This window comes from Pseudopodoces humilis, chromosome 14, assembly GCF_049639895.1.
Source record: "Pseudopodoces humilis isolate 2021_Gansu_Grassland_sample_001 chromosome 14, ASM4963989v1, whole genome shotgun sequence".
NCBI classification, from domain to species: Eukaryota; Metazoa; Chordata; class Aves; order Passeriformes; family Paridae; genus Pseudopodoces; species Pseudopodoces humilis.
Genome location: NC_142213.1, coordinates 6306406 through 6332840, shown reverse-complemented (window position 1 = coordinate 6332840; position 26435 = coordinate 6306406). Strand labels below are relative to the sequence as shown.

The 26435-nt window shown below is 55.9% G+C and overlaps 1 protein-coding gene across 3 annotated transcripts; it reads right to left on the bottom strand.

Moving 5' to 3' along the window:
- Positions 1–806: 806 nt before the first annotated feature.
- Positions 807–16816, bottom strand: KIFC3 (kinesin family member C3). Of its 3 annotated transcripts, XM_088062142.1 has the most exons (22): positions 16691–16816; positions 15573–15687; positions 13831–13976; positions 12521–12665; positions 10206–10402; positions 8003–8068; positions 7404–7547; positions 7079–7318; positions 6709–6882; positions 6467–6614; positions 6250–6380; positions 6048–6159; positions 5733–5914; positions 5551–5655; positions 5201–5331; positions 4508–4631; positions 3946–4075; positions 3607–3836; positions 2832–2966; positions 2389–2497; positions 2116–2144; positions 807–1910 (listed from the first exon to the last, which is right to left on the bottom strand). In XM_088062142.1, the coding sequence occupies exons 2-21, from the start codon at positions 15655–15657 to the stop codon at positions 2140–2142; spliced, it is 2739 nt and encodes a 912-aa protein (XP_087918268.1). In that variant the 5' UTR covers positions 15658–15687; positions 16691–16816; the 3' UTR covers positions 807–1910; positions 2116–2139. The 3 variants fall into 3 exon arrangements, with proteins under 3 accessions (XP_087918268.1, XP_014112638.1, XP_014112639.1); XM_014257163.2 differs by lacking the exon at positions 2116–2144; XM_014257164.2 differs by lacking the exons at positions 2116–2144; positions 16691–16816 and adding an exon at positions 16388–16660.
- Positions 16817–26435: the final 9619 nt, after the last annotated feature.

The window sequence follows — 26435 nt, the reverse complement described above, 5'->3', positions numbered from 1 at the left end:
TCACCCTTCCTGCTGGGAGGCCGTGGTGAACAACAGAGAGCCAGCACTTGCCAGGTGGCTTGTGGAAATCCCGGGGGCGGTTTCACCCTGCTGGGTCGTTCCCAGCCCAAGGAGCAGTGTCATCATTTAGGGCTCATCCTTTTCCCTGGCTGTGCACAGCTCTCCCTCCCAAAGCTCTCCAGCGGATCCGGGCGGAGTGGCAATGCTGCCTCTGAGCTCCTGAGCCCCGGAGCATGTTTGGAAGGCTGTTCTGGAGAGGTGAAGTGGAGCCAGCAGGAAAACTAAAGCCAGTTCCCACATTGCTGATGCTTCATCCAGTCAAGTTTTGGGAACAGAGAGGGGTGCCTGCCCTGCTCCGTGGCTCTGGAGGAGGTGGCTCTGAAGGTGGCCTGTACAGCAAGAGGCTGGCCTGGACTGATGGTGAGTGCTGCCTGGTCTGAGCACCAGGAGATGCACAGGGGTTGTGCCCTCCTGCTGTGCAGCTGCTTTATCTGGTGATAACCCCATGCCTGAACCCCCATGAGGTGTGCAAAGGCTCTGCCTGCCACCAGCCTTTTGTTGGGATATGAGTGGGGCAGGACATGGGCGCATTGGGACTCTGGATTTAACCACTGCTCTCCTGCTAATTGCAGGAGCACGATAGCTGCAAAATGGGGTGGGAACTGTGCTGCCAGGCTGGTCCCGGGGGCAGCTGCCAGGAGAAGAATATGATGGGCTTTTCTAGCCCTATGGGAGATGCTGGGAAGAGGGAATAAGCACCCACCCTACCTTAAGCAGCGTTCAAGAACAGCACAGTGCAGGAGGACTGGCTTTAAGAGTTTATTTAAAATAAGTTTTGTTACAAAACAGGATATTTTTTAATTATTAAAATACATAGAAACATCTAATCTTACAAAAGGCTAAATTTATTTTTCCCTTTTTTTTTTTTAAATAGAATACGCCATGGAAGCGCAAGAGGAGAGGACTGTGGTAGAAGGAGCCATCAGTGCATCCAGCAGGGGTTTGCAGCAGGAGGAAATGTACCCAACAGGTGGGTGTTGAGAGGTCCAAGGACAGTGCCATCCCCTACCATGCCCCTGCCAACCACCATCCCCATGCATGGGCTGGCAGTTTGGGGTCTTTTTGTTTGTTTTCCACTAGTTTTCCATTCCAAGACCATGTAAACAGGTATAAATATTTCAAACACTTTCATCTCGACCACACTGTGATCTCTCTTGACAAGACAACTGGTAAATAACTTTACAATAGCTTCATTCGAGACTGCTCCATCCCCCCTGGTGCCAGCCTGGGGCCCTGGCAGCACAAGGAATGGCAGCTCGGCTCATGCACAGCACCGGGGGCCTTCATGCAACAACAGGGCTTGAGAAATTGACAGGGAAAGGAGCTGCTGGGATTTTCTGTGGCTTGTGGAGGAAGTGCTGCTCTGAAAGACATCGGGCAGCAGCCCAGACACAGTCTTGCAGGAGCTGTGGCCAGGCTGGCCCTGGGGCAGTAGCAGAGGCAGGGCCAAGGGCTGGTCTGGCTCTGTGCACCCCTTCCAGCCAGATCTCATTGTAAAAGCAAAGCTGAAGAGATGGAGGGAGCACCCAGCAGCTCCCTGCTCTGGCTAAGAACATCTGTCCAGCAAAAATAAACTCACAGAGCTGAGCATCCAAGGGGGCAGATCTCTGCCCAGCACCACTGTCCCCTACCCTGAGGTGGGGGCTGGCTGCTGGGAGACCCCGACGGCATGCTGCTCATGGTGAGAGGTGCCATCACCCTCTGGTCATGGGTCCTGGTGGCCAAGAGAACAGCACCAAAGCCTTCATGTCTTCCAGCAGCCATCTGTGTGTCACTGTGAGGGGCTGGGTCCTGCAGTGGGTTTGCTGCCATGGCTGGCACTCATCACAGGGGCACTGGCCTCAGCTTCCCTGAGGGGAGACATGCATGGGTTACAGCAGGCAGGGGCACAGCCACCAGTGCCCCAGCCCTGTCTGGTGGCCGTGTAGCAGGAGCTGATAGCACAAGCATTCCCAGGAACACCCCTGCACAGTCCAGCAGCCCTGCCCTGCCTGGGAAGCAGGGGGAAGCAGGGGGAAGCAGAGCCCTCCACCAGCACCAGCCGCAGGCACTCACCTGGCAGCCACGGCTGCCCCTAAGTCAGGCTGAAATCGAAGGGGAAAGAGGTTCAACCTGGTGGCATTGCCCTCCCCTTGTCCCCCAAGCCATCAGCAGTGCCTGAACCAGGCCACTCTTGGGGAAGTGCTAACCATGGCTAATTAGCCATTAGCTAATGAGCTGACTACAGAGCTGCCCACTCCCTGCTGCAGGCTTTGCCATGGGCTGGTGGCTGGAGCCTCCTGGGACAGAGGGACCCTAGCTGGGCTCCCATGCTGCCCCATCACCCACCTGAGGTCTGGAGCTTCCTGCGGATGGAGGCAGAGCGACTGGAGAGCTGCCCTGGGCTGGGGGATGCGTGGCCCCGGCCAGGTGGTGCTGCAGAACCTGGAGATTCACCCTGGGAGGAGAGGGGACACAGCCCCAGTGTCAGCCCAGGCCAGGCCCCAGAGGGAAGGAATGGGGATGGGCTCACAGGCAGACAGTGTGTGCCTGGGTAGCGGTGTCCAAATGTTCTCAGGGGGTACCATGGGGCTGCTGCAAAACAGGGCTTGGAACAGCCAAGGGGGCAGCACTGGCTGGACACTGCAGTCTGGGGACAACCTGCATCCTACCAGGTGATTGGTGGCTCTAGGGGAACATCCAACAGCTCTGGAGACTACGTGTGGGGGCAAAGCAGGGAGGATCCCTGGGGTGAGGGGGAAGAGGAAGGGCGCCATCACTGTCTTGAGTACCTCCAGGTGCTCCTGGCTGGGCCAGGAGCCCAGCTCAGCCTTGCGAGAGACAGGACCCAGCTCCACAGAGCGAACCCTCTCGGCAAACTTCAGGGAGCACAGCGTCTCGCTGGTGTTCTTCTCGGCAGGGGAGACCTGTGGTCAGGGAGCAGCAGGCCTAAAGTCACCCTGGCAGCTGCCTGTGTACCCCGGGGGCTCCCCCACTAGAAAACCTGCTGCTGCTGGCCAGTGAGACACTATTATTAACCTGCCCCTCCCAGGCTAGCCCCGTCCATCCATGCGTGGGCCGGTGTCTGAGCCAGCTGGATTCCCTGTCACCAACTGCCCCACTGTGAGGAGCAGCCGGGAATAGCCATGGCAGGTGCAGGGGCTCAAGCAGCCCCCACTGGGGCTCGGTGTGGGTGCCAGCAGCCGGGAGTGGGGGGGTCACAGGGCAGGGGTAGAGAAGCTGCCAGAGCTTAAAAGCCTCCCAGAGAAAGAGGGAATGGGGAGGTGACAATATACAAAGAGATTGTACCCATAGGAATAGAATCCATGTGCAGGCAGGGAGGGCAGGATTGTGGACCTCCAAGTTAATTCCCCATTCCTTGGCCTCGTCTAGGGTGCAGAGACAGGGAGAGAGCTGCCACTGGCACCACGACTGCAGACTGGAGGATGTCCCCATGGGCGAGCCCCATTCCTTGATTCCACCCAGCTCCTGCTGCCCCCAGCCTCCCTCGGCACTCAGTGCCAGAGAAGGGACTCAGAAATCGGTGACTGCCTGCCCAGCCCCTACCTGCACCATCATGAGGGTCTTGCTGTCACCGCTGAGCGAGTCCTGCAGCAGGTAGGTCAGCTTGGAGTTGCGGAAGGGCACGTGGCCCTGCCGGGAGCGCAGGGCGTAGATGACATCGCCCAGGGCCGACAAGGACTTGTTGATGTGCTGCGCCTCACGGAGCCGGCTGCCCTCCGCGCCCGACCGCCCGACCCGCTCCGAGCCCGCCAGGTCCACCAGGTTCAGCTTCCCTGAGGACACACGGCCAAACCCCACCGCTGGCATCAGCGCCCAGCCCTACACGCCCCTGGTTTGCCACAGCCCAGGTGCCTCGGTGAGGGTTTGCTGGGTGACACCCACCTGTGGTGCGCAGCCCCGTGCTGCGGTCGAGGCCGCGGACGGTGACGATGAGGAGGGCGTGGGAGCGAGAGCTGTGCTCGTTCAGGTTGGTGCACTCTGTCACCCGCTTGATGTGGCCAAACTCAAAGACCTGGGGGAGCCCGGGAAGTTGAGGGGCTGAGGCCAAGCTGCCCCAGTCCCACCACAAATCCCCTGTGATCCAGGGATGTAACCCGAGCATCTGCCCCCCACAGGTGCCTGGACCATCAGGGTAATGACCGCTGTCAGGTCTCAGGCTGGGTGATGCACCAAAGGCAGGGGGTGACAGGCAGGGCACTGGGGTGACAGCCGCATCCCACTAATCCCTCAGGAACTCTCTGGGCCCCACGCTTTTATTTTTAACCCCCTGTGGCTCATCCCATGGGGCAGTGACCGTCATATCACACCCAGGGACCTATTTTGGTCTCTGTTGCTCCCCATGGCTTCAGAAATGCTCCCAAATCCAGGAGTCACACACCAAAGACCCCTCCCAAAGACCCCTGCTGCCATCCCTCCTGTGCCCACCACCCCCATCTCCCCACACCTTATTGATGTCCTCCACGCTCTGCACCCTGAACTCAGTGAGCCCGGGCACGTAGAGCTGCCCGCTGCCATCAGGGCACAGCTTGATCTCCAGCTTCTCCTGCGGCTCCTTCCCCAGCAAGTCCCTGGGCAAAGGGGCACCAGTTATCATTCCCATCCCTGGGGGGTGCTGGCATCCATTCCGTGGCTCGGGGCTGTGTGCCAACACTGCCAGAGCAGCCACCTCTTCCTGGGAAAGCTGCACATCCTATTTATAGACCTCAACTCTCTTGGCTCCTCTCACCCAACTCAGACCATGCTCCCATCCCTGTTCCTGGTTATTCTCATGGATGTGCTCCCAGGCTCCTCCCCTCCTGTGGCTGGACTAGGAAGGAAAATATTTCTCATACTTTCAGCTCCCAGTTACAAATTCCTAAATATAGTGTCCATGGGCAGGGGAAGGGGGAGAAGGGGATGCCCCCACCGCTGCATCAGGGCCAGAGAGTGGGAGTGATGGCACAGCTGGGAGCCTGTGTAAGCGACGGAGCTCATGGGAAGGGCAGTGTGCACCAAGTAAATTAAAAATAAATCCTTGCAGAGCCAAATGCAGCTCCCAGGGCCCTGGGACAAGCTGTGAGGCCTAGGCAGGGGTGGAGGGATGTGGGGGAGAGCAGCATAGGGTGAGGTCCCAAAAAGCTTTTTCCCTCTCCCATACCTGAGTGCCTCGTTGTAGATCTCGGCGGCGCTGACGGTGATGGCGTAGTCCCAGTCGGCCGCTTTGCCCCGCACCTCGGAGAAGAGGAGCTGCAGGGCCCGCTGGTTGATCCCTGGGTTTGCTGCTGTCCCCTGAAGGATTGAGGTGACAAGTGGGGAAAAAACACCCTTTGGCATTTTATTTGGAATTTTTTCTGAGCAGAAGCAAAGCCCAGAGGGATGTTGTGGAGCAGCAGTGATGGTCACTGGTGCACACCAGGTCTGAGCTGGCCACCAGCCTGGCTGACGAGACTGGGCACTGCAGGCTGGGAAGCTGAGGAAGGAGATGGATATGAAGCCAAGCAAACTCACCTCCATGGTGTAGGTTTTTCCTGCCCCTGTCTGCCCGTAGGCAAAGATGCAGACATTGTAGCCATCAATGCAGGAGGTGACCAGGGCTTGAACCTCCTGAAACACCTGGGGGAGACAGGGGACAGTGAGAGAAGGTGGCTGCCTCTCCCCCTCACACCAGCAGTGTGGTTGGTGGCACCCACCTCCTCCTGGGATGCTTGTGGGGGGAAGACCTTATCCAGCTCAAAGGACACCTGCTTCCCCTTGTGCAGGAGGTACAGGACAGCGTCATCATCAGCATCAAAGGTCACAGCATTGGCTGCCTCGGGCCCCTCCCCATCCTCTTTTGTGATGGGGCGGACTCTCCCAAAAACACGGATGTTTCCTTGGAGGAGAGAAGCAGGGAGTCAGCCAGCCAACAGCGGGTGGGTGAAGCATCCTGCAGCCAACCCAACCACCTTATGGGGACGCTCCCGTGTCCCTCCTGTCCCGCCTCAGGGACACCACACCCCGCACACCTTTGAGCCGCACCAGCTCGTTGTGACACTTCTTGCGGAGCTGCAGCTCCCGCCGGTACTTGCGCAGCAGCTCCCGGTTGGTGCTGTGCACCTCCTCAATGGCCTGGCTGATCTGGGGACAGTGGAGACCAGTGGCTCAGTGACCCACCCCAGCACCTCCACCCTGCACGGAGGGGTGCTGATGGTGGTCCCGGGGGCTCACCTCAGCCCTGGCACTGCGCAGGGTCTCCTGGAGAAGCAGGGGGAAGTCGCGGACCTGACGCTTCAGGCTGTTGTAGTCATGGGTGAGAGTACGCAGCGCCGGCTGCAGCGTCAGCAGGTTGGTCCGGACACCTGCAGGCACGAGGCAGGGTGAGGGGCAGATGAGGACACCCAAACACCAGCCAGGCAACCCTGTGAGCCCTCTGAACCCTCCTCACCTGCCAGGTTCTCATGTACTGCCTTCATCTCCACCTGGGCGCGGGAAAATGCCTCTTCAATGGCGTGGTTCTTCTCCTCCTCCATCGCCTGCATCTCCTCCAGCATCTGCCCATGGGCTCGCTCCAGCTCAGCCTCATACATCATGATCTGGAGAGGAGCAAGTGCGGCATGACACTGAGTGAGTGTCACCTGGCAGGCAGAGAATGGGGGGAGTTCTGATTTACACCTATTGCACTCAGACCTGGGCTCGGAGCTGAGCCTCTGTCTTCTGGGAGCTCTGCAGCTGCTGCTCCATCTCCTTCAGCACCTGCTTTTGCATCCCCACCTGCTCCTGCAGGTACTGGTTTCGGGACTGGGTCTCGCACAGGGCTTGTTTCACCTTGGCTGACTCCACCTCCACCGTCTTGATGATGTACTGCAGGGAAAAGCACACACAGATGTGGTGTACTGGGGAAACAGCACCTGAAGGGCCTGGGATGGAGCTGTTGCTGGCCCAGGGGGAGATAATTTAGGAAATCATGGTGCTGTGCTGATGTGCTCAGGGCAGAGAGAGAGGCAGCACTTGCAGGGCACCTACTGGGCACTGTAGCCAGGAAAAATGGAGAGCTTACCTTTATCTGCTGGGGCTGGGACTTGAGGCTGGCAATGGTCTCCTGGCTGTCCCGCAGCCGCCGGCTGAGCCGCTCCTCCTCCTCGGCTCTCTCAGCCAGGGAGTCCTTGAGCCGCAGCTCCACCTCAGCCAAGCGGTTCGTCTTCTGCTGCACCTCCAGGTCCAGCTCCACCAGCTTGGCCCGCGTCTCCTCTGCCTCCCGCTGCAGCTGGGACAGCTGCTCCTGCAGCCCAACCTTCTCCTGGCAAAGGACAGGGCAGCCAAGGCCATGTCACCCACAGGTGCCCCTCACCCTGCCACCACCGCTGCCACCACCGGCGGCTCACCTGCAGGTGGGGGCAGTCCCGGCACGGTGCCTGCTGCTGCCGCTGCAGCTCCCGCAGCTCCCCCTCGCACGCCTTCATCTCCTGCCGCAGCCGCTCGTTCTCAGCCGCCAGCAGGTCCCGGTGCTTCTCCGCATCCGTGCCGCCCTGCGCCGGGAGCGGATGGGACAGGACATGGAATCTCCACACAGCCCAGGGAGCCCCGGCCTGCTGCTCTCACAGATCCCCCAGCCCACTGTACGGAGCAGCCCTCAGTGTGCCATTCCCAGGGAGTCCCTGCTGTCCCTTTGGGGATCACTCAGCCTGCTGCACTGAGCAGCCTCCTGTTGCCCCCAGGGAGCCCCAACCCGCAGAGGGACCTTCACTTCCCACCACAGGGTGACAGCCCCAGGGTCACCAGTGTGACATTGCATTGGACAGAAAATCCCACACTTTTGTTCCTCATTCCTCAGTGTCTCTTGGCCTGCACGGTCCAAACTGTTACCCTGGAGAGCTTTAATCCATCTCCACCCGCCCGGTGTTTCCTTTTCCTCCTCAGTGACCCAGAGCTCCAGCATCCCTCAGGGCAAGGGTGGCTCAGTCCCATCCCAGTGGCAGCTCACCAGCTCCGAGCGCAGCCGGCTGATCTCCTGTGCCTGCTCCAGGAGCTTGGCCTTCAGAGTTTCCACCTGTCAACACAGACCGGGTTAACCAGGAGGCACCTCAGCAGCTTTCAGAGGAGACCCCACGGTGCCACCCCAGCCACCAATGTCCAGTCTGGCTCACACTTTGTTTATGTTTTAATTTTCCACCTGGCTCTGAGTGCCTGATTCACACGAGCTGATTAAAATGAGCATTAATGAAAGCTTTGCTTTGACCTTGTTCAACCATGGGTATAATTTGTCCATGCTGAGCACTAGCAGAAGCCATTATTAAAAAAATAAAAAGGCATCTTCTTTGGAGAAGGGAAAAAACAAACCTATCCATAAGTGTGTTTGAAAGCCAGAAGTGCCTTGTCCTGCCCTCACTTTGCTCTACCTTCTCTATTTTTCTTTCTAGGAAAGTTATCTTGGTACAAAGAGGGAGCAAGAGCTCTTCAAGAAGGCCACTTGTCTGAGTCCCATGGGATGATGACCTCCATCAGCCCCCCATCTGGGCACCTGCCCATCTCATGGGACCAGGCCTCCCTGCAAAACCAGGTGGATTTCAAAAATCCTTAACCTTCTTTTTGTTCAGACACCAGTGAGGCTCTCCCAAAATCTGCAGTTATTGGAATAAACAGCAGCAGTGAGTGCTTGATGAAGCAAGCAGTCTCATGGGCTGTGTTGAAGTGGAGTTTGCCCACGTGCTCTGTCCCTCACTTGACCACCATCCCCCAGATCCCAGCCCAGTTCCCAGTTTCCCCACTCCAGAAAGCCGCCAAACTCCTCTCTGGGACGCGCCTGGATATTGCCCCATCCCAATAACCAGCAAGCAACTGGCCCTCCGTGGCCCATAATTTAGGAACTGCTGATTAATAACCAATGCAGATGTGCTGATATGGGGCTGTAATTAATCAGGTAAATTATTCAGCCACACCCTTGCAGAGATGGCAGCAGGGCGGGCAGCCCCTCCGTGTGCCCTGTGCTTGACACAGCTGGGAGCTGGAGCACGGCCGGAGCTCCCCAGCTACAGGTGGGGAAAGGCGGCTGCTCCCAGCCAGGATCGGGATCCCCTCCTTCCATGCACGTCTCCCTGGCTCTGGCTGGGGGCTGAGCGTGCGCCGAGCGCTTGAGTGGGAAAACCCCACTTCCATATCCACTGAGAGAGATTATTCAGCTGTTTTTATGAGTATTTTTAAGGGAGAGGAGGTACTGAAAAGAAAAGAGTCAGGGCTTGTTCTGGGAAAGCCGCCAGCCCAATCAGTCGGCGCACACGCCGGAGCCTGCCCACCATTCCCTGTGCCGTGGCGCCCAAAAATGTCAATGTTCCTCCATCCCCTACCTGCTCAGGCATCTCCAGCTGCATCCTGCTCTCTGGACGGGACAGGGACTCCTTGGCAGCTGGATCAGGCTCGAGCCGTGGCCCGGCCATCCCAAAGCTTTGGAAGTTTGGGCCAGCTCTTTGCTCCGGCTGCGCTTGCTGCCGAACTGGCCAGCACGGGGCCAGATCCCGCTGTGCTCACGCTTGTGTCATGCAGAGCATGCCAACCAAATGCAGGACAATTACCTCCTCCTTTCTGACACCCGTGGAACAAGCAGAACCTGACTGTTACAGCTTCCACAACAGCCACATGCAAATCTCTTTACAAGCAGCCAAAATTTCCATGTCCCTGGGACGACCCAAGTACTCGTGCTAAGGATGTGCCTGCATCAGTGCAGGAGATGGTTTTGGGGGGGAGTGTCACAGTGGCCAAAACCTGTCCCTTCATCAGACAAATCTGTGCCTTCACATTCACATTCCACCTGCTGAAAGTCGCTAAAATTAAACTGCTGGGTCGGTCTAATGAGCTGACCCCGTGGCAGCTGTCCTGTGCTGAGGGGATGGATGACTGGTGCAGAGCTGCATCCTGATGCCCAAAGCCCTCCTGGCCATGTCACAGCCACAGAGCCACACACCCTTGTCAGCACTATTGCAGTGTCACTGGGGACTGCAAGTGTCCCTAGGGAGGCACAGCCAAAGCCGGTGCTCAGGAACAGCCAGTGAAGAAGACGCTCAGTGATGGAGATCCTACAGTCCTTCCAAGTGCAGCCATCACTAACTGCATGCCACAGTGCTCCAACCATCTACAGCCTGAGCCTGAAGACCCTGATGGACCCTCCTTGTGTCACCCTGTCCCCACCGTACCTGGCCTTGCAGCTGGAGAGAGAGGGAGAGCTCGTTGTTCTCCTGGGCAGTGAGCTTCTCCTGCAGCTCCAGCAGCTCCTCCTGCAGCCGCAGCTTCTCCTTCTGCAGATGTGCCATGGAGGCCATCACCTCCTGGATCACGGGGAAGGGCCGGGCCGCGGGCAGGCTGGCACGTTTCCCACCGCAGAGCCTCCCTCCTGCAGCGTGACAAAGATGAGGCTGGTGGGGACACAGCCACCTCGCTGGGGAGCAGAGTGCCAGCCACTCTGGAGTCCCCAGGGGCTGAGCTGGAGATGGGACCTGGACTTGCACGAGTCCCAGAGAGCGCAGTGACGTGTCAGAGGTGCATCCTGAGCGCCAAGGTGCTTACCAGGGCAGGCCCGGCTACCAGTGGGGCTCAGCTGGGTGAGAGCCAAAGGGATCCACCGATGCCAGCAGAGCATCCCAGGCTGCAATGCAGAGCACCTGCCCACACCACTGCACCCTGACCCAGCCCCACCACACACCACAATGCTGCTGCCTCGCTCAGATAACAACCGCCCTCAGCACGATGCTGATTCACCCCGGCATCCTTTCTTCTGAATGAGCAGGTGCCAGTGGAGAGCAGTGTGTGAGCATGTCATTAAAGTCTGCGTCATTACACACAAACATAATGGAAGCAAAATTAAAATTATACAGGTACCCTGAATGGCCATATTGCCTAATCCTTGTGTGTTTGGCTTTCTAACCTTCCTAGCATTATTTTAAACATCACTTTCTGCATGTTAATAGAGCCACCAGTGCTGACAGAAGCCAACCTGGCCGTACATCAGAGCCTACCAAATGACCTGGTAGTTCCCAAGAAGCAATGAGCTGGCGTGACTCATTCCCAACGTGGGGATGAGGCACTGCGGCGGCAGAACTGACGGTCAGGATCCCGGCTGCCCGGCGCCCTTCCCTGCCTGCCTTGGATTTCATCTGCTGCCACCAGAAACCTGAGGTTTCACAGGCAGGAGCTGGTGCTGGGAACCACTGAGCTACCTGTGGGAAGATGCTGCCTGCTTCATGGGAAATGTCCTGAATACAAAAAGAGAGACTTTTGTCTGTGAGTCAGATTTTCTACCCCTAAACGGAGTTAGGGAGGCACCATAACACACAAAATGATGAAATGCTGGGACCAAACCACAACTCTGCTGCTACTGCACACCATGGGACTTATCCAGCAGTGGCTGCAGAAGTGAACACCAGGTTTTGTCTTCCTGCCACGGGCTGGATACCCCAAAGAACACTGTCAGGTTCTGGCTTTTCTTTCCATGCTGAAAGCTCAGCCCAGCTCAGGGGGGGAGCCGTGGTCTTCTCTTTAAAATCAACACACAAAAAACCCACCACAAAATCTCCAAAGTTGACAGGAAAGCAGCTTTCACCCCCTGAGGAGTGTACAGGGATAAGACAGAATTACAGGAAGCACCAGGTTCCTATGGACACACTGCACGTCTGCACACATCATTCACACTAATCCTGGGCTGGGACCCAAGGCAGAGCCAGGCTGAGAGCCGCAACACTCAGCTGTAGGTCAAAGTGCCAGGCAGGAAAATCCCCCCCAGATCATGCCTTCCTCCACACTCCAGCACCTTCTTCCTGTGACAGCATCCATGGGAGAGGAGATGCTGACCAGCTCTGTGTTACATCTCCCCCTGGGCAGATGTGCTGGTGGTCATGTGTGGTCTGAGTGTGGCAGGCAGGGCACAGTGACCCTCCTGCTTTGCAAAATGCAGAAATCCTCAAAATTCAGAAAGCCATTTGGAAAGATAGCTGTTCCTCAGCTCTGCCCTGTTACCAGTGCCAATCAGACCCCTTTTCTCCTGCATCCTTCCCAGCCACTACCCCACCTCAGGAGCTGCTCTGGGATGCAGCTGGGGACCAGGCCATGAACAGGTCCCAAGGTGTGCCCTGACAAGCTCACACAATTCAGTCCTGACGGAAAAAGACAGGAAACCATGGAATTTCCCCACCCTGGCACAGCCACGCATGCTGCAAGCGTTTCCACACACGTTACATTTTCCTTAAGAAGGAGGAAACAGCAGTGAGTTCATCAGAACTCACCTGCTCTGTTCATCCAGCTCAATAATTCATCAGTCCCTGTCACCAGCCAGCAGCTGGCTGGTGTTAGATTTCTACTGTGACCTGTTCCCACAGTGAGCACAGCCACACATCTATGTGCACCCCAAAAGAGGAGAAGTTTCCTCAACACCCACTGGCCGATAGCAAGCCCTCATTCCATTCCATCCCACCTCTCCTCCTGAGCACCCAGCACAGCATCCCTGCTCTCCCCTTACCTGCTTTCTCCAGGTTCATGGTGGAGGCTGCCTGCACAGCTGTGGCTGCTGGCTCACGGGGGGCTGCAGGCGGCTCCTCCGTGGCCGCTGTCGGGGCCCGGTGCCGCGTCTCCTCCCGCCGCCTGCGCGTCGTGTCCCGCAGGGCCTGTGGCCGTGAGCACAACCAGGTCAGGGAGCGGAGACAGTGACCGCCCACACCGTGCTGGACACGGTGCCAGCAGCTGACACTTCACAGGGCTGGCCAGGAGGAGTGAGCAGGGTGGGAAGTGCAGAAGGCAGAACGGTGGAGCTTGGGGAAACCCTCCCTCCAAAGGAGTTCTGTGTTGGGAACCTGCCACAATGAACTTATCTTGTTTTTAGTTCTCCGCATAAAATCTTCCCTCAGCTTGGCCACAGTTATACTGAATATTTCCTATTTTTCTCTCTATGGCCTCAAAAAGAAAGACACTCTGACTTGCAGGCATGGCTCATGCCCTGTGGGATGGAGCTCAGAAAAATCAGAAGAAATCTGAAAGGAGCTTTCATAAGGCTGCTATGAAAGGGGATAATCAGCCAAGCTCACCCTGCTCAATAATGCCTTTTCTTTCTTAAATCTTATCTCAGAGCCTGTGGCATCACCCTACAGGCCAGTGATGCTGGGGAAACCTCACTTCAGCAGAGGAGCAAATACTTGGTCCATGCCAGTAATTTGGGAGTAATTTGGGAGTGATTTGGGAGGAGGCAGCAGCATCCTCCTGGAGAAGCCGCGTGTCTGCGGTGCCTCTACATCAGAGACTCCAGAAGGGTTTTGCCGAAGGGAATTCATCAAGGCTGGTGTGTGATAAGAAGATGTTTTCCTTCTTTTCAAAGAAGGGGAATTAGAATGATTTGCCTGAAGCCTGGAATGAACTAGTGGCAGCTACACCAGTACATGGTGTCCCAGCACTGTCCCTGGCCGTGGCACCCTTCCACCTCCTTCTCTATCACCCTGGCAAACACCACTTCACAGCACCGCATTTTTTTTATCCCATATCTGCCTTGAGCTCTCCTGCCAACATGACCCAGAAGTGACCAAGAAAATGCTATTCTGTTATGAACACCGTTCCCCATTTTTGATGCCTTTTGACTCCCCAGAGATGCTTTTCCCTCCCCACCCAGGCAGCAGCTCTGCTCGAGGCACATGCTGCTGGGGTCCAGACACAAACTGACTGTGGTGAGGGAGGGAACCAGCTGGCTCCCACCTGGATGGCCCAGCCAGGCACAGGGCATCCATCCCATCACCCTAAAACTGCCCTCCCCATACAAGCCACAGCTGGCTCAATGTTCCTCACCTGAAGAGCCTGGCAGAGCCCACGGGGTTTTGCAGTGTCCGGCCAGCTCACGCTGAGGATTTTGTGGTGAAGCAGTGCTGGTAGCAGAGGAACCCGGGGAGAGGCGCCTGCTCCGCTGCCAGTGCCGAGCCTGTCCTGCCCACAGCCTGGGATGGAGCAAAGAGCATCACTGGATCCACCTGGGAGCCCAGCTCAGCCACAGCCTTTGGCCAGCTCAGCAAACCCACCTCCTCCTCCTCCCTGCTGCCGCCACCACACCGGCGTGGCAGAGACAGTGCATGACTTTTATTAAAAATGTTAATTATGTTAATTAGAAAAATTAGCCCTCCAGGGGGCGGAGACTGGTTGCCAATGACTAGTAATGACAATTCAGGGTGTAGCTTCCGTCTGGCCTCTGCAGGACCAGATCTTTCCCCCACCAGGGATATCCTAGCTCTACCCCTTGCCAAGATGCTCCACTTCCTGTGATCCTATCTCAGAAAAGCTGCCAAAGCCAGCTTGCATCACCAAAACCAGACAGACGGACCCTGACAGCGTCACCTCCCTCCGCTGCCCCCAAATATTTCCTTCATTTGTCAGGCAGCCAAACATGAAAGCAGCCAGGACAGCACTTCCCTGTCCTGCTGAGCCACACAGAAGGAAACAGACACTCAAGGACCTTCTCCCACGGCTGTATCCTCCTCTGCTACAGCTGGCAAAGGCTACACTCCACTGCTTGGGGACTCTTCCTGTTTGCCACAAGCACTGCCACCATCGAGTGTGGCCAAATCTCTTCAGCTGCCAGGATAAAAATCAATTGCTCACAAATCAAACCTCAATAATGCAGCTTTTTTCCCCTAAAACCATCCAGAGGAAGTTGGCCCAGAGATGGAAACAATATCTGGAGGGAGATGTGCCCTTATGAAGTTAGTCCATCACTCTGGACTTCTTCTCAGTCTCTAGTTACCCATAACATTTTGTGGGTGCCATGAAAATGGAGCATTTCCAAAGTGCTGGTGAATGCCTGGGTAACAGGCGATGAATTGTCCATCCCAGCAAGGGCAGCAGCAGCCATTGGGCAGAGAAAGTCCTGAAAAACCCTGTTTTTGTAGGCTTTGATGCCAACCAGCATTTGGCTGGATTGTCCTGAGCACCAGAGAAGAAGCTGTGCCCAAAGAAGTCGCTGCCAGCACAGAGGGATGGCAAATGCTGAAGTCAAAAGAAAAAAAAGTCCAAATAGGGGGGTTCAGCCTCCACCTGTGCCAAAACCCACTCAGCACCATTGGTGAGGGAGGTGGGAAGGGCTGCTTCCCAGCAAGCGGCTGCAGGTTGGGGCAAGCAGCTGCCCGCCTGCCTGCAAAGCAGCTCAGCCTCCACAGGGGAAAACTCCAACTGAACTCACCCATGGGGTCCGTGAGCCCTTCCAAGGAGCCAGGGCTGGGAAGAGGCAAAGGCCCCACATTCTCCCTGCCACGCAGATCGCTCTGTTTTCTACCTTACATGTTAAATTTTAACCTTTCTCCCTAAGTTTCCCGCTCAGAAGGGCCAGCAGGGAGATGAAGGCAGCCCTCTCTTCTCACCAGCTGGCTGCCCAGAGCTTTGTGCCTGCTTCTGAGTCCCCGTTTCTCAAATCTTGACCTTCATCCGGAAAGAAATGTGAAAAATGCAGGCTGGCCTGTTCCCAGCCTCTCCTCCAGTGAGCAGGGCGTGAGCGCTGAGGCTGAGCCCCAAGGGGCAAGGACAAGCCACCGTGCTGTACTCACCGTCCGGGGCAAGGTCCTTCGTCTTCCAGGCGGCTCCGGCGGAGGGCCCGGATCCCAGATCCCAGGCGGTGCGGGATGTGATCATGGCACGGGGGTCTCGAGTACAGCAGCACCTCTGCGGAGAAGCGCAAGCACGGACATCTCAGCCGGTCTCAGTGTCCAGCTGGAAATCCCAGCGGGACGTTCTGGAGCAAAGCACGACGGTAACACCGGCTCCGACTCCCGACACCCGCAGGAAGTTGCATCAATCCCGTTTTTTGCTCCCGAAAAGGCGACAGCCCCGGGCTCCCTCCGTGCTCCCGGCGGATGTGACATAAACGGTGTCTGTAATTAATTTACTCATTCCTGAAGCCTCTGCAGGCCCCTCCTAACCTCGGGCTGGAGCTGACTTTAGGGAGTTAGGAGCTCCGGGACCACGGGCAGCCCTGCACCCGGGCGGCACCGCACCCACCGCATCTCAGCGCACACAATGCACTGCACTGCACCGCCCGCTCCGCGCTCACGGCCCCGCACACACTGCTCCGCACACCCCGCTCGGCCCCGCACACACTGCTCCGCACACCCCGCTCGGCCCCGCACACACTGCTCCGCACACCCCGCTCGGCCCCGCACACACTGCTCCGCACACCCCGCTCGGCCCCGCACACACTGCTCCGCACACCCCGCTCGGCCCCGCACACACCGCTCCGCACACCCCGCTCGGCCCCGCACACACTGCTCCGCACACCCCGCTCGGCCCCGCACACCCCGCTCCGCTCTTCGCACACGGCTCCGTTCCGCACGGCACCGCCCGCTCCGCTCCGCGCACACCGCACCTCACCGGGGGCCGCTTCGGCGGGGAACAGAGCACGGAGCCGCCCAGCCCACCGTGGGGTCCCTTGTTCTCCCGACCGGCGGCTCCCGCAGCGAGGCGGTGCCGGTACCGGTGCCGGTGATCAGGAGGCGCAGCCCCGCTCCGCGCCTCTCCCCGGTGCTAACGGGGAGCCGCGCTCCCGCCGCGCCCCGGGCGCTCCGTGCCCGCGCTCCCAGCCCGCAGACAAAGGCAGCCCCGGTCCTGCCCGGTCCAGCCCTGTCCCCCCGTGCCGGCGGTGCCGGTGCCGCCCCGCGGTGCCACTCACCGGGCGCAGGGCGGCGGCGGCAGCGGGGCACCCGGCACCAGCCCCGGCCCGTCCCCGCCTTCCCGGGCACTTCGGTAACGGAAGCGCCGAGCTCCGCCCCGCACTCGTTGCCACGGAAACCCGTGAAACCCCCGACGGGCGCCGGAGGCGGGGCTCCCCCTCCCGCAGCGGGCAGCGGCAGCTCCGGGGGCGCGGCAGCTCCGGAGGGGCGGCAAGGGCCGGCTGCGGAGAGCTCCCGGTGCGACCCCGGGGGCCCCCCACCCCTCTGACCAGAGCCCTGGAAGCGCAGGGCAGCCCCGGTGTTCCCCGTGCTCCCCTGAGCCTCTCTTGGCATAGCCCTGGGGGCTCCCGGTGTCCCGGGTTCTCCCAGGGTGTCTCTGCCATTCCCACCCCAAGCCCGGTGCTCTTCAGGGAGTCCCAGTGTAACTGCATCCCCCCTGTGCACCCCTCCTGGCATCGCTCGTCACGGCGGCCCTGCGGGACCATGGGGACAGTGGTGCTGATGACCTGCACCAAGGACCTGCCGACCCAAACCTCCTCACACTCTGGCACATCCCCACTGCTCCCAAACATCCCCTGGCAGCAGTGTCAGTTTTGCATCCCAGGCTCATGGGGCCCAGGGGCACAGATAACACATGAAAAATAACCTTTTTCTAAACCAGAGTCATGGAGAAATCAGCCTGACATGCCAATACCTCTGTAAAGGCCCTGATGTCAGAAAGGCAACAGAAAATCCTGCTTAAAATGTAATACATACACATTTTTAGGGTGTGATTTGTATCTGCCTCCCTGTATTGCACACACAGCCCTGACAGTAATGGCTGGCTCGGGTGACACAAGTCACTCATGACTTGTTCACGGTACTGAACTGGCAGTACCGGATATTTCCCATAACAAAGCTGAACTTGGCATCTGTGGCAGTGGCAGCGTGTGCCCTGTGCTGATGGCTCACATCCCCACGGCTGGTGGCAGGCTGGCCTGTGTCCCACATGGGTTTGGGGACGCAGGAGTGGCTGTCCCTTGGGAAAGGAGGGTTTGATGCCAGCCCTGTGCTGCGCTCCCCTCAGACCACGTGTCCTCCACCTCTGATCTCGCCACACTCAGTCCTAGCCTTTTGCTCACTCCTGGCCAGGTTTGGAGCAGGATTCAGCCTTGTCCTTTAATCCTGGCCCGTCCCTCTTGGACATCCTCAGAGACCCCCCATGGGACACTGCTCCTGTCACGAGCCAGCCACATGGCTGAGGGGTGATAGGGACTCACTGGTGTGAGGGGGCACAAGCTGCTCTAGCCACTCAGCCCAGAGAAAGGGGACTGGGAAGGGCCACCTCCATGTGCCCCTGGCACAGAAACTTGCCCCTGAGAAGCCAATGCCATCCTGGCCTGGCAGCTGCCTCCAGCTGTGCACTGCATTTGCCATTCCCCTGCAGCCAGTGAAAACCTCCCAGCCTCCCCTTCCCTTCATCAGAGGTTTATTGGCATTCTCAGCATGGATCCTGGCATGGATGGATATAGGTGTGTGTGCCTGCCAACACACACCCTTGTGTACATACATTTACCTATAGAGGCCCTAAGCAGTGTCTAATTTGTATGAATACCCCATTATCTGTCCAGCTCCTGAGGCTGGTTTGGGGATAATACTGACACACCGAAAGCTGCTTTCCCCTTTCCGATAGCAACTGTAAAGTCATATCATTGCTGACTTCATTTATGAGCTGTAAAGAGTAAAATAAATGTTTATGTAAATTACTTTAACTGGTAAGTAATTTCCTGGCTTTTGAATGCTTCAGGTTTTTAATGGTATTGCAATTATGCAAAGCACATAAGTTGTATCAATTACATCAAGTAAGTCTACATTAAGCAGGCACATGCGTGAATTCCCCAGTTTAGAAGAATAACTCAATGAATAAGCATGGAGCAAAATCTGAGATGCAGGAAGGGTTCTGTGCCAACAGCCCTATTCAAATAGTCACCTGTGAGCGTTACAAAACCCTCCCCTCCCGGCTGCTGGGCTGTTTTTGGCAAGGACGGTGTGGCTCTCTGGCAGCCCCAGCACACTGGGGACAGGCTCTCCAGGGATCCACAGGTGGGGTTTCTCTGGATGCACGCTGCTGGCCAGGTTCCAGCTCCCTTTCCCTGCACTGCTGTTTGGCTCAGGGGAGCGCTGTGGATCCCAGGGGATGCCCGCTTGCTGCCGGACATTCTGGGGGGCTGCGGGCAGGAGGCACACGTGGGAACCTGTGCAGGCAGCAGGTATCCTGCTGCTGCCCCCCTCTCTGCAGGGATTCACCTACGCTGCCTGGGATAATCTCAGCCTGGTCCCTCAGCGATGCTCCCATCCTCCTTTTCTTGGCTGTCACGTCTCCGTGACCTGAGCGAGCACCGGCTGACGACATCGCTGGAGGTATTTTTAGAAATGCCGCTTTGCAGGCAGGCGGAGGAACGGCGAGGAGGAGCAGGGCTGGCGGCCAGCAGCACCTCCTGCCAGCACCCAGCAGGTAGCGGGAGGGCTCCATACACCGATGACCATCAGTGCTAAAACATCTGCCCTGCCTGGATAGCACCAGCCCGCCACGGGGCACACTGCCCGGGGATAGTGACCCGGGCTTGGGTTTAGCTCTGCTTTTAGCCCAGCCTGTGCTGGAGCTGAAAAGCATCGCTGCTGTGGTGCGGTGAAGTCAGGCAGGTTAATTTGCCTTTTACTTGGATGAAGGGAAGCTCCAGCGATCGAAACACATCACCGAGTGAGGCCCTTTGTATTGGGTGTTTGTTCTGCCCTGGGCAAATATTTAACCTACATCTTTAAGACAGCTAAAAAATCCCCCTAATGCCAGAAAAAATGTAACTCCTCCTACTCTCCCTTCGAGCAACCTGATAACCTGGTCTAGGAATGCCGGCGGGAGCACACCTGATACCTGAAACCTATTGTATGTTGGGATGCTCCCTGTAGAAAATTCCCACCAGAAGCATCAGACAGTGTGAGAACGTGTCCCCAGAGCACAGTTAATTATAAAGCAGCTCATTATTCTAATTTTTCCCCTTCTTGAGGAGGTGAGGGCATTTCTCGGCTTTGCTGAGGCATAGTTTGCCAAGTCGACATGAAATGCTTTGCAAAGCAGGAGCGAGCCCCCTGCATTCCTACGTTGCCATTTCACACAATGACAGGAGTTTTAATTAAGTCTTAGCATGCTCCTGAGAAATTTAATACTCATTTTAAAGCTCCCTAGTTGCATTAATTCAACCCCTAGGCTCTGATCCTTGTGATAGGGTTGTGTGGAACTGGGTGGAGAGCTGGAGCTGGGCAGGGGTGTTTCAAGGATCGCTGCCAAAATCCAACACCCTGGGATGCTGCTTTGGCTGCTGGTGGTGTCTCTGCAGCTCAGCACCTTGGCCAAGCCCCTTGAGCCAGTTAGGCTGGGTTTGGGCAGCCCAGGGCAGCCCAGAGCCTGTCCACAGCCAAGGATCTGGCCGCTCTGGCTGGGAGCTGCTGCATGCCTGGCTCAGCTCTGCCTGTGTCCCCCATGCAAATCTCCTCTATATCAAGCAAATGGCAAAAACAACACCTTTTTCAGCCTGCTGAATTCAGGTAGACAAAACCTCTGCTGTGCTGGCAGCCAGGGCAGTGCTATGTGAGGTGCAGCAGCCACTGGGTGAGTGACTCTTCTACCCTTCTGAACTTTTTATCTCGGCCTTCAGTGCACAGCATCTAACCAAACATCAGCCTCCTTCTCCCTTTTACCTACCTTTTATCTTTGTCATATTTTTCAGGTACAACTTGGGTTTGGCTTTAACACCTGTGCCTTGCCAGAGCAAAACAGTGCTGGACTCATTTTGTGCCTCCCTGGCTGCTGGGGAGTGAGGAGCTGCTCTGTGGGAGGACTGCAGCTCACCTCCTAAGTCATTAATGTTTCATGGCATTAACCAACACAGGCTCCTGCTTATAAAGCACTTCTTAGAAACAAGGCTAAGAATAAGCACGAGGTGTCCCAGCTGAGGCTAAACCCTCTCTGCTGGCTGGGGGATGCCCATGCTGGAGCAGATCCAGAGAGGGGGCAGCTTGACACCAAGTGAATTCCATCCAGGCCATTTCATCCAGCAAATAAAAATTCTGGCTGTACTGGAAGGATGGCTGCATGCCAGGAGGAGGTCCTGGTCCACTTGGTCTGTAAGGAGCCCACCAGCACTCCCCCAGCCAGTACTTACAGAGCATCTTTGGGACCCTCTGCTTGGGACCTTGGGTGCTTTCTGCAATTCTTTTTAACTAAAGAAATGTCTGATGATAGAAGCTGCAGGAGTAATTGGGATCTTTTAAGAATTTTACTACTTCTGGTGCTCATTTTCTCCTTGAAGCCAAGTCCCCACAATGCCACTGAGCCCATTACCCTGGCTGGGTGACACTGGTGACTTGGTGTGACAAGGCACAGGCAGAAAGGAGGGGAGCCATCTCTTTAAGAAACATATTCAGTTCCCAGCAAACCCATTTATTTTTAGTGCCCTCCAAAGTGTGCTTGTCTTTGGAGAAGAAATGAAGCAAAAGCAGTAATTTTGAGTCATTTAGGGAATAGAGTTTTGGGGCTGTAGTAAATGGCTGTGCTATGCTGGGGCAGGGGCTGGAGGAATGCAGGGCTCACTAACAACATCCTGCTGATTTAGGCATGGGCAGAGGTAAATCAGTGAGAGCCTCTGCAGGGAAGAGGGAAATATCCCTGTGGTCATAAAGCAAATGCAGCCATGCGAAGGAAAACACTGTGATGAGCGATGGGCTCAGCTGCATCCTGGCTGCACCGCGGGACAAAGGGATGAATATGCAAACGAGGTGGAGTTAAACAGTTTTCCTGCTAACCGGCTTTGACTGCTCGATATCCAGCTGCCTGCAGAACCCCACTGAGTCCATCCTGGCACGGGGACAGCACGCTGGCCCCTCGGCTCACTCCGTGCCACCCCTCGGTGCCCTGGGAATGCTCAGGGCTGGGACCACAGCACGGCACAGGGGGATGGAAACAGATCCTCCCGCGGATCACTGACACCCGCTGTGGATAATGGATATCCCAGCACTGCTCAGAGCCCCACGGCAGCGGGACATCAGCAGAGATCCTGCAGCACAGCCTGGGCCCAGCCCTGCCCAGATGTCCATCTGCATCCAGCCCCCATTTCCCTGGAGCCGTGGGGATGCTCCCGCTGCCTCCATTCACTGCTGGCTGATCTCTTCCCCACTTCTATCTACACTGAGCTGGAGCATTCCAGCCCACCCCATGCTATCACATCACCACTCACCAAGGAAAAAGGCTGAGGTCTTCCTAGTTTAACTTACTGGAGCATATTTCATAGTGATTTAATTATTATGGACCTAACTGAGACCAGATTTATTTTTAGTTTTTTTTAATTCTAAGGTGCAACTGAGATGGTGAAGAAAACTGCACTCAGTTCAGAGTCACCAAAGAGATCCATGAATCTACCTGCCAAAATTTTACAGGAAAAAACTGTTTTCTTGTTAATACAAAAGAAGATGCATAACTGCCACAGAAACTCATCCTGTTTCAAAACAAAAGCAAAATTTCTTGTTCCTGTGTTGGTGCTTCAGAGATTCTTTCTCTGTCCTCAGAGAATCTGTCCTCAAAGCAGGCTTTACACCCAGTAAGGCTCTTCTGCTTCCTGCCTGAATCAGGGGAAATTGTGGAAGACAAGCAAAGGAAACATTGAATTCCAGCCTCCTGCTTAGGTTTAGGGAAAAAGGAGCAGCACAGTGCTGTGCAAGACTATTTTAGAACAGAAAAGTTTTACATCTACGCCCAATGAATATTAAACAGCCACACGCTTCAGCTCTGCTGCCTGCGCCCGACGCCGCGTGAGCAGATTTAATTTCTCTTTATGGAGAGGAGACCCACACCCAGATTTTCAAGCATGTGCCTTAGAGGTGAACGGGATGTGAAGGGTGAACCCGAGTCTTCTCTGCCAGATCCCTTCAGCAATCACTCACAACTGGAAAAACAAGGAGACATTAAAGAAAAGCTGGCAGGGCAGGCAGGGTTTGTGCAGATTGACATGGAATAACTGCCATCTCCCTGGGAACTTCATGTAAACCTTCCTGGGCTTTCACATCAGATCCAAGAGAGGCGTCAGGTAAAACAGAAAGGATGAGATGGAGATGGAAATGGTATGCAAGGTGGGAGCAGGGCACAGCCAGGGCACTCAGCATCCCAGCTGAGGTGGGACCAGGGCTCAGGCATCTCTATTTATCAGCCCACCAGACAAAGTGTGCAGCTGAATTAACCCCCTAGGAAGCAACAGCAAAATAAACACAGAGCCTGTGTGCAAACACCCAGGGATGTTTCATGAACACAACTCCAATCCAAAGGCATTGTGCTGGTTTGCATCCTCAGCCTTTGATTTTGACACAGGCTCTGCCCTGCTTGCCCCCAGCCCCACCACTGCTCTCACCTGTGGAGCCATCCAGGCCAACCCTGGTCCTGAGCACGTTTTCTGGAAGCATCCTCCTCCACAGGCGAGTCTCCTGATGGTGTCCATGGGTCTGCAGAAGCTGCCCTCGAGGCTGTGGTGCTCACACTCCTCACCATGGGCAGGGATGCTCTCCACAGCCTGCATCCTGCTCCTCCTGCTGCTCCTCCAGCTCCAGCCCTGCACCGACAGTCCTGCCAGCACCCACAGGTTGTGCATGGCTCACCACAGCCTGGGAAGGGCTGCTGAGCTCTGGATATGGTCCAGATATCCAGGGGATAAGGGAACCCCTCCTCAAGCCCCTCTCAGACACCAGGAAGGGGCTGGGCTGGTCTATGCTGGCAGCAGCTCTCTGGGGTGGGATCCTTCACCGTGCCACGGGGCTGGCACACCAGCATTTAAAAATCGTCGTCTTTTCATCAGGGACTTTGTTGACTCTGTCCCAGCCTCAGGGGTCCCTGAGTGAAGCCCCCCTGCAGTTCTCCCCTTCCTGTGGAGCAGTGGATGCTGTTGTAAAGAGGGTCCCTAGCGGTGCCTGGCCCCAGAAGGGTCCCAGGGCTGCTGCAGAGACAGGGTGCAGGGACTCCCCAGGGATGCTCCACTCGCTCCAGCCTCCCCAGCAAGCCAAGGCAGAGGATGGCTTCCTGCACCCACTGTTGCCTTCACCACTGAATTTCTCAGCCCATCCCTTGTGGCTCTATCCCATCTGTGGCCAGAGACGGAGACAGCACCGTCCCCTCTGCTCCCATCTGCCAGTGCTTTAAGAACATGAGAGCTGATTAAAGTCCGTCCCCTCCTGAGCACCACTGGTCCCAGCAAATTGCTGACACCACGGATTTAGGGGCAGTGGCAGACAGGTGGACTTCCCTCTGTCCACAGACATCCAGTTTTAGATGGGTTTGGGGTTGCTTGGGTCACAAGAAAATTTCTGATTAACTGCAGAAAATGAACGTGTTAACTTGATTTCCTTTTTTCTATTGCCTGTTTAAAGGTTGGTTCAGGCAGGGCCTCTCCTTGCAGCCCTGCTCCTCCATTGCACAGTATGCAAGGATGGGACAGGACGGAGCTTCTGTGTGCCCACAGCACCCATTAACCCACAGCAACTGGAAGGCCCCTGTAGCACCAAAAAGTTTCCTGTTTCTCAAGGCAGGCCAGCTGGAAAACCCCATTTCCTTCCCATTAATCTCCACCTGCCAGCACTTTCTAGAAGGCAGTTAGTTAAGAACATTGAAACTGGGGAGATTTGCAAAATAAACAGCGATCGAACTCAAAGCCTTGGGTTCCTGCTCCGAGGGTGTCTGCCAAGACACACAGATCGTATCAGGCTAATTTACAAAAGGAAAACCGCCCTAATTAGTGCTCAGGAAAGCACTTTAATGAGAAGAGCATTAGTGCAAAAAGCAAGAGTGCCAAGAGGTCAAGCTGTTCCTAACGCCAGAAGAACAGGAAATGGGGCATGGCTGATCCCTGCCCACCCAAGCTGCAGCGCTATTTTCTCATTTTTTAGTCATATCTCGGGCTATTAGCGAGAAATTTAGAAAACCCAGAGCGTAATGCCCAGTGGCAGGGCAGAACCTCCTTCGGCAGCGGGCTGTGATCACCGCGATGCCGGGCCAGGGCTCCCTGCAGGCACCTGCAGCCCTTTTTGGGGCCGAGTGAGGTTTTTTGGGGTTTTCCCCGGGAAGGGAAGAGCTGAAGCCCTGTCGATGCCACAGCCGCCTCTCGCCGGAGGCTCCGACGGTGGCCAGTAACCATGGCAGCGGAGGGATTTGCACGTGATATTGGTATTTCTGCAGCACAAAAGAGCCTCTTATCTAGAATGAGTGACTGGTCTGGCTGGTCTTCATTCCTCTGGTTATTGCTAAGGCAGAGCATCATGGGGCAGCTCATGTGATGCTCACCGTGGGGCAAGTTCGGACCGTCCCCGTGATGCTCAGGCTGGGACACATCCAGCTCATCCCCGGGGAGAGCCGTGGGAGGCTCCAGGGTGCCCTGGATGCTCAGCCAGCCCCCACAGCAACCCCACTGCGGGAGGCACAGCCGGCCCTCCCCACCTCTGCTGGCAGATACAGCTGGGGAGGGAGCAGAGATGCTCCCGCTGAGCTCAGGTTTGCAAAAGGAGCATCTGCAAAAGGGGTGAAGCAATTTGGGTCACGCTGGTTGTCCCCAGGATGTCACAGCCCAGAGCTGGCAGGAGTGTTCTCTGGCATCCCCACAAACCCATTTATCTCACTTCTCCAGTTGTGTACATTTCTTCTCAGATTTCTTCCAGTTCATCCAAGAAAACAGTTTTGAGACTTTAACTGTTTGATTTCCAGCTCTTCTCATGCATCAAAGGACTTCCAAAAGCAGGGAAAACTGCGTGAAAGAAGATAGGTTTCTAGGCTTCAATTCTTGAGATGATCAAACCCAGCTCACTGATACTGCACAGATCTCCCTCAGGCATTCACCCTAGGGCATGAACCAAAGTTCATCCCAAGTTTCATCCCAAAACCAGAACAGGTAAACGAGAAAAGAATGAGAAAGGAAAAGGTCATTGAGCCTAAGCTCAGCCTAGGCTGCTGCTAGCAAGAGCTGTCATGAACATCCACAGGTTTGTGAACCTCTGTGAGGCCCCTTCCCAAAAGGTGGCCTGGCTGTTCTCAGGGTGTTAACTCCAGTGGGACCATTACTGCACTTAAAAAGAGCTGTGTGCTCAGAGCAGAGAAAAACAGACTTGTATTAGCTCCATTTTAGGGGAAGGTAAAAGGGATTCAGACAGATTTATATGGAAGTGTCACTCGAAGCAGAGCTACACAAAGGAAAAAAAAAATATATATATAGACAGAAAAAGTGGGTTACAGACTGTTCCCAGAACTAGGAGTGTGTCCTGCTGGTTAAGGTCTGCAGGATTCAAGGTTGAAGTGCTTAATTTTATTTCAAGCTTTCTAATTAAACACCATTTAACTGGGCTTTCCATTTATCCTGCAATTTCTTTCTGGACCTGAGTCTAATCCCCAAACCTGCTTATTTGCTTTTACTTTCGTTAGAACCTTATCAGTGATTAACCTGCAATTGCACTTAATCTTTTTAAAAGATTTCTCTGGCTATAAATACAGAGAGCTACCTGCCCTGTTTCTGTCCAGGGGAAAATAACTTCCTGCACTGTCAGATGTCTGTGGTGGGTTATATTATTCCTTCTGTCAGCTGATTTTTCTAATGGGAGACATTTGTCTTCTCTAATTTCCTACAGAACATTGAATCAGTATCAATTCTCTGAAAGACACAGACCACAAGGAATATGAATACAACT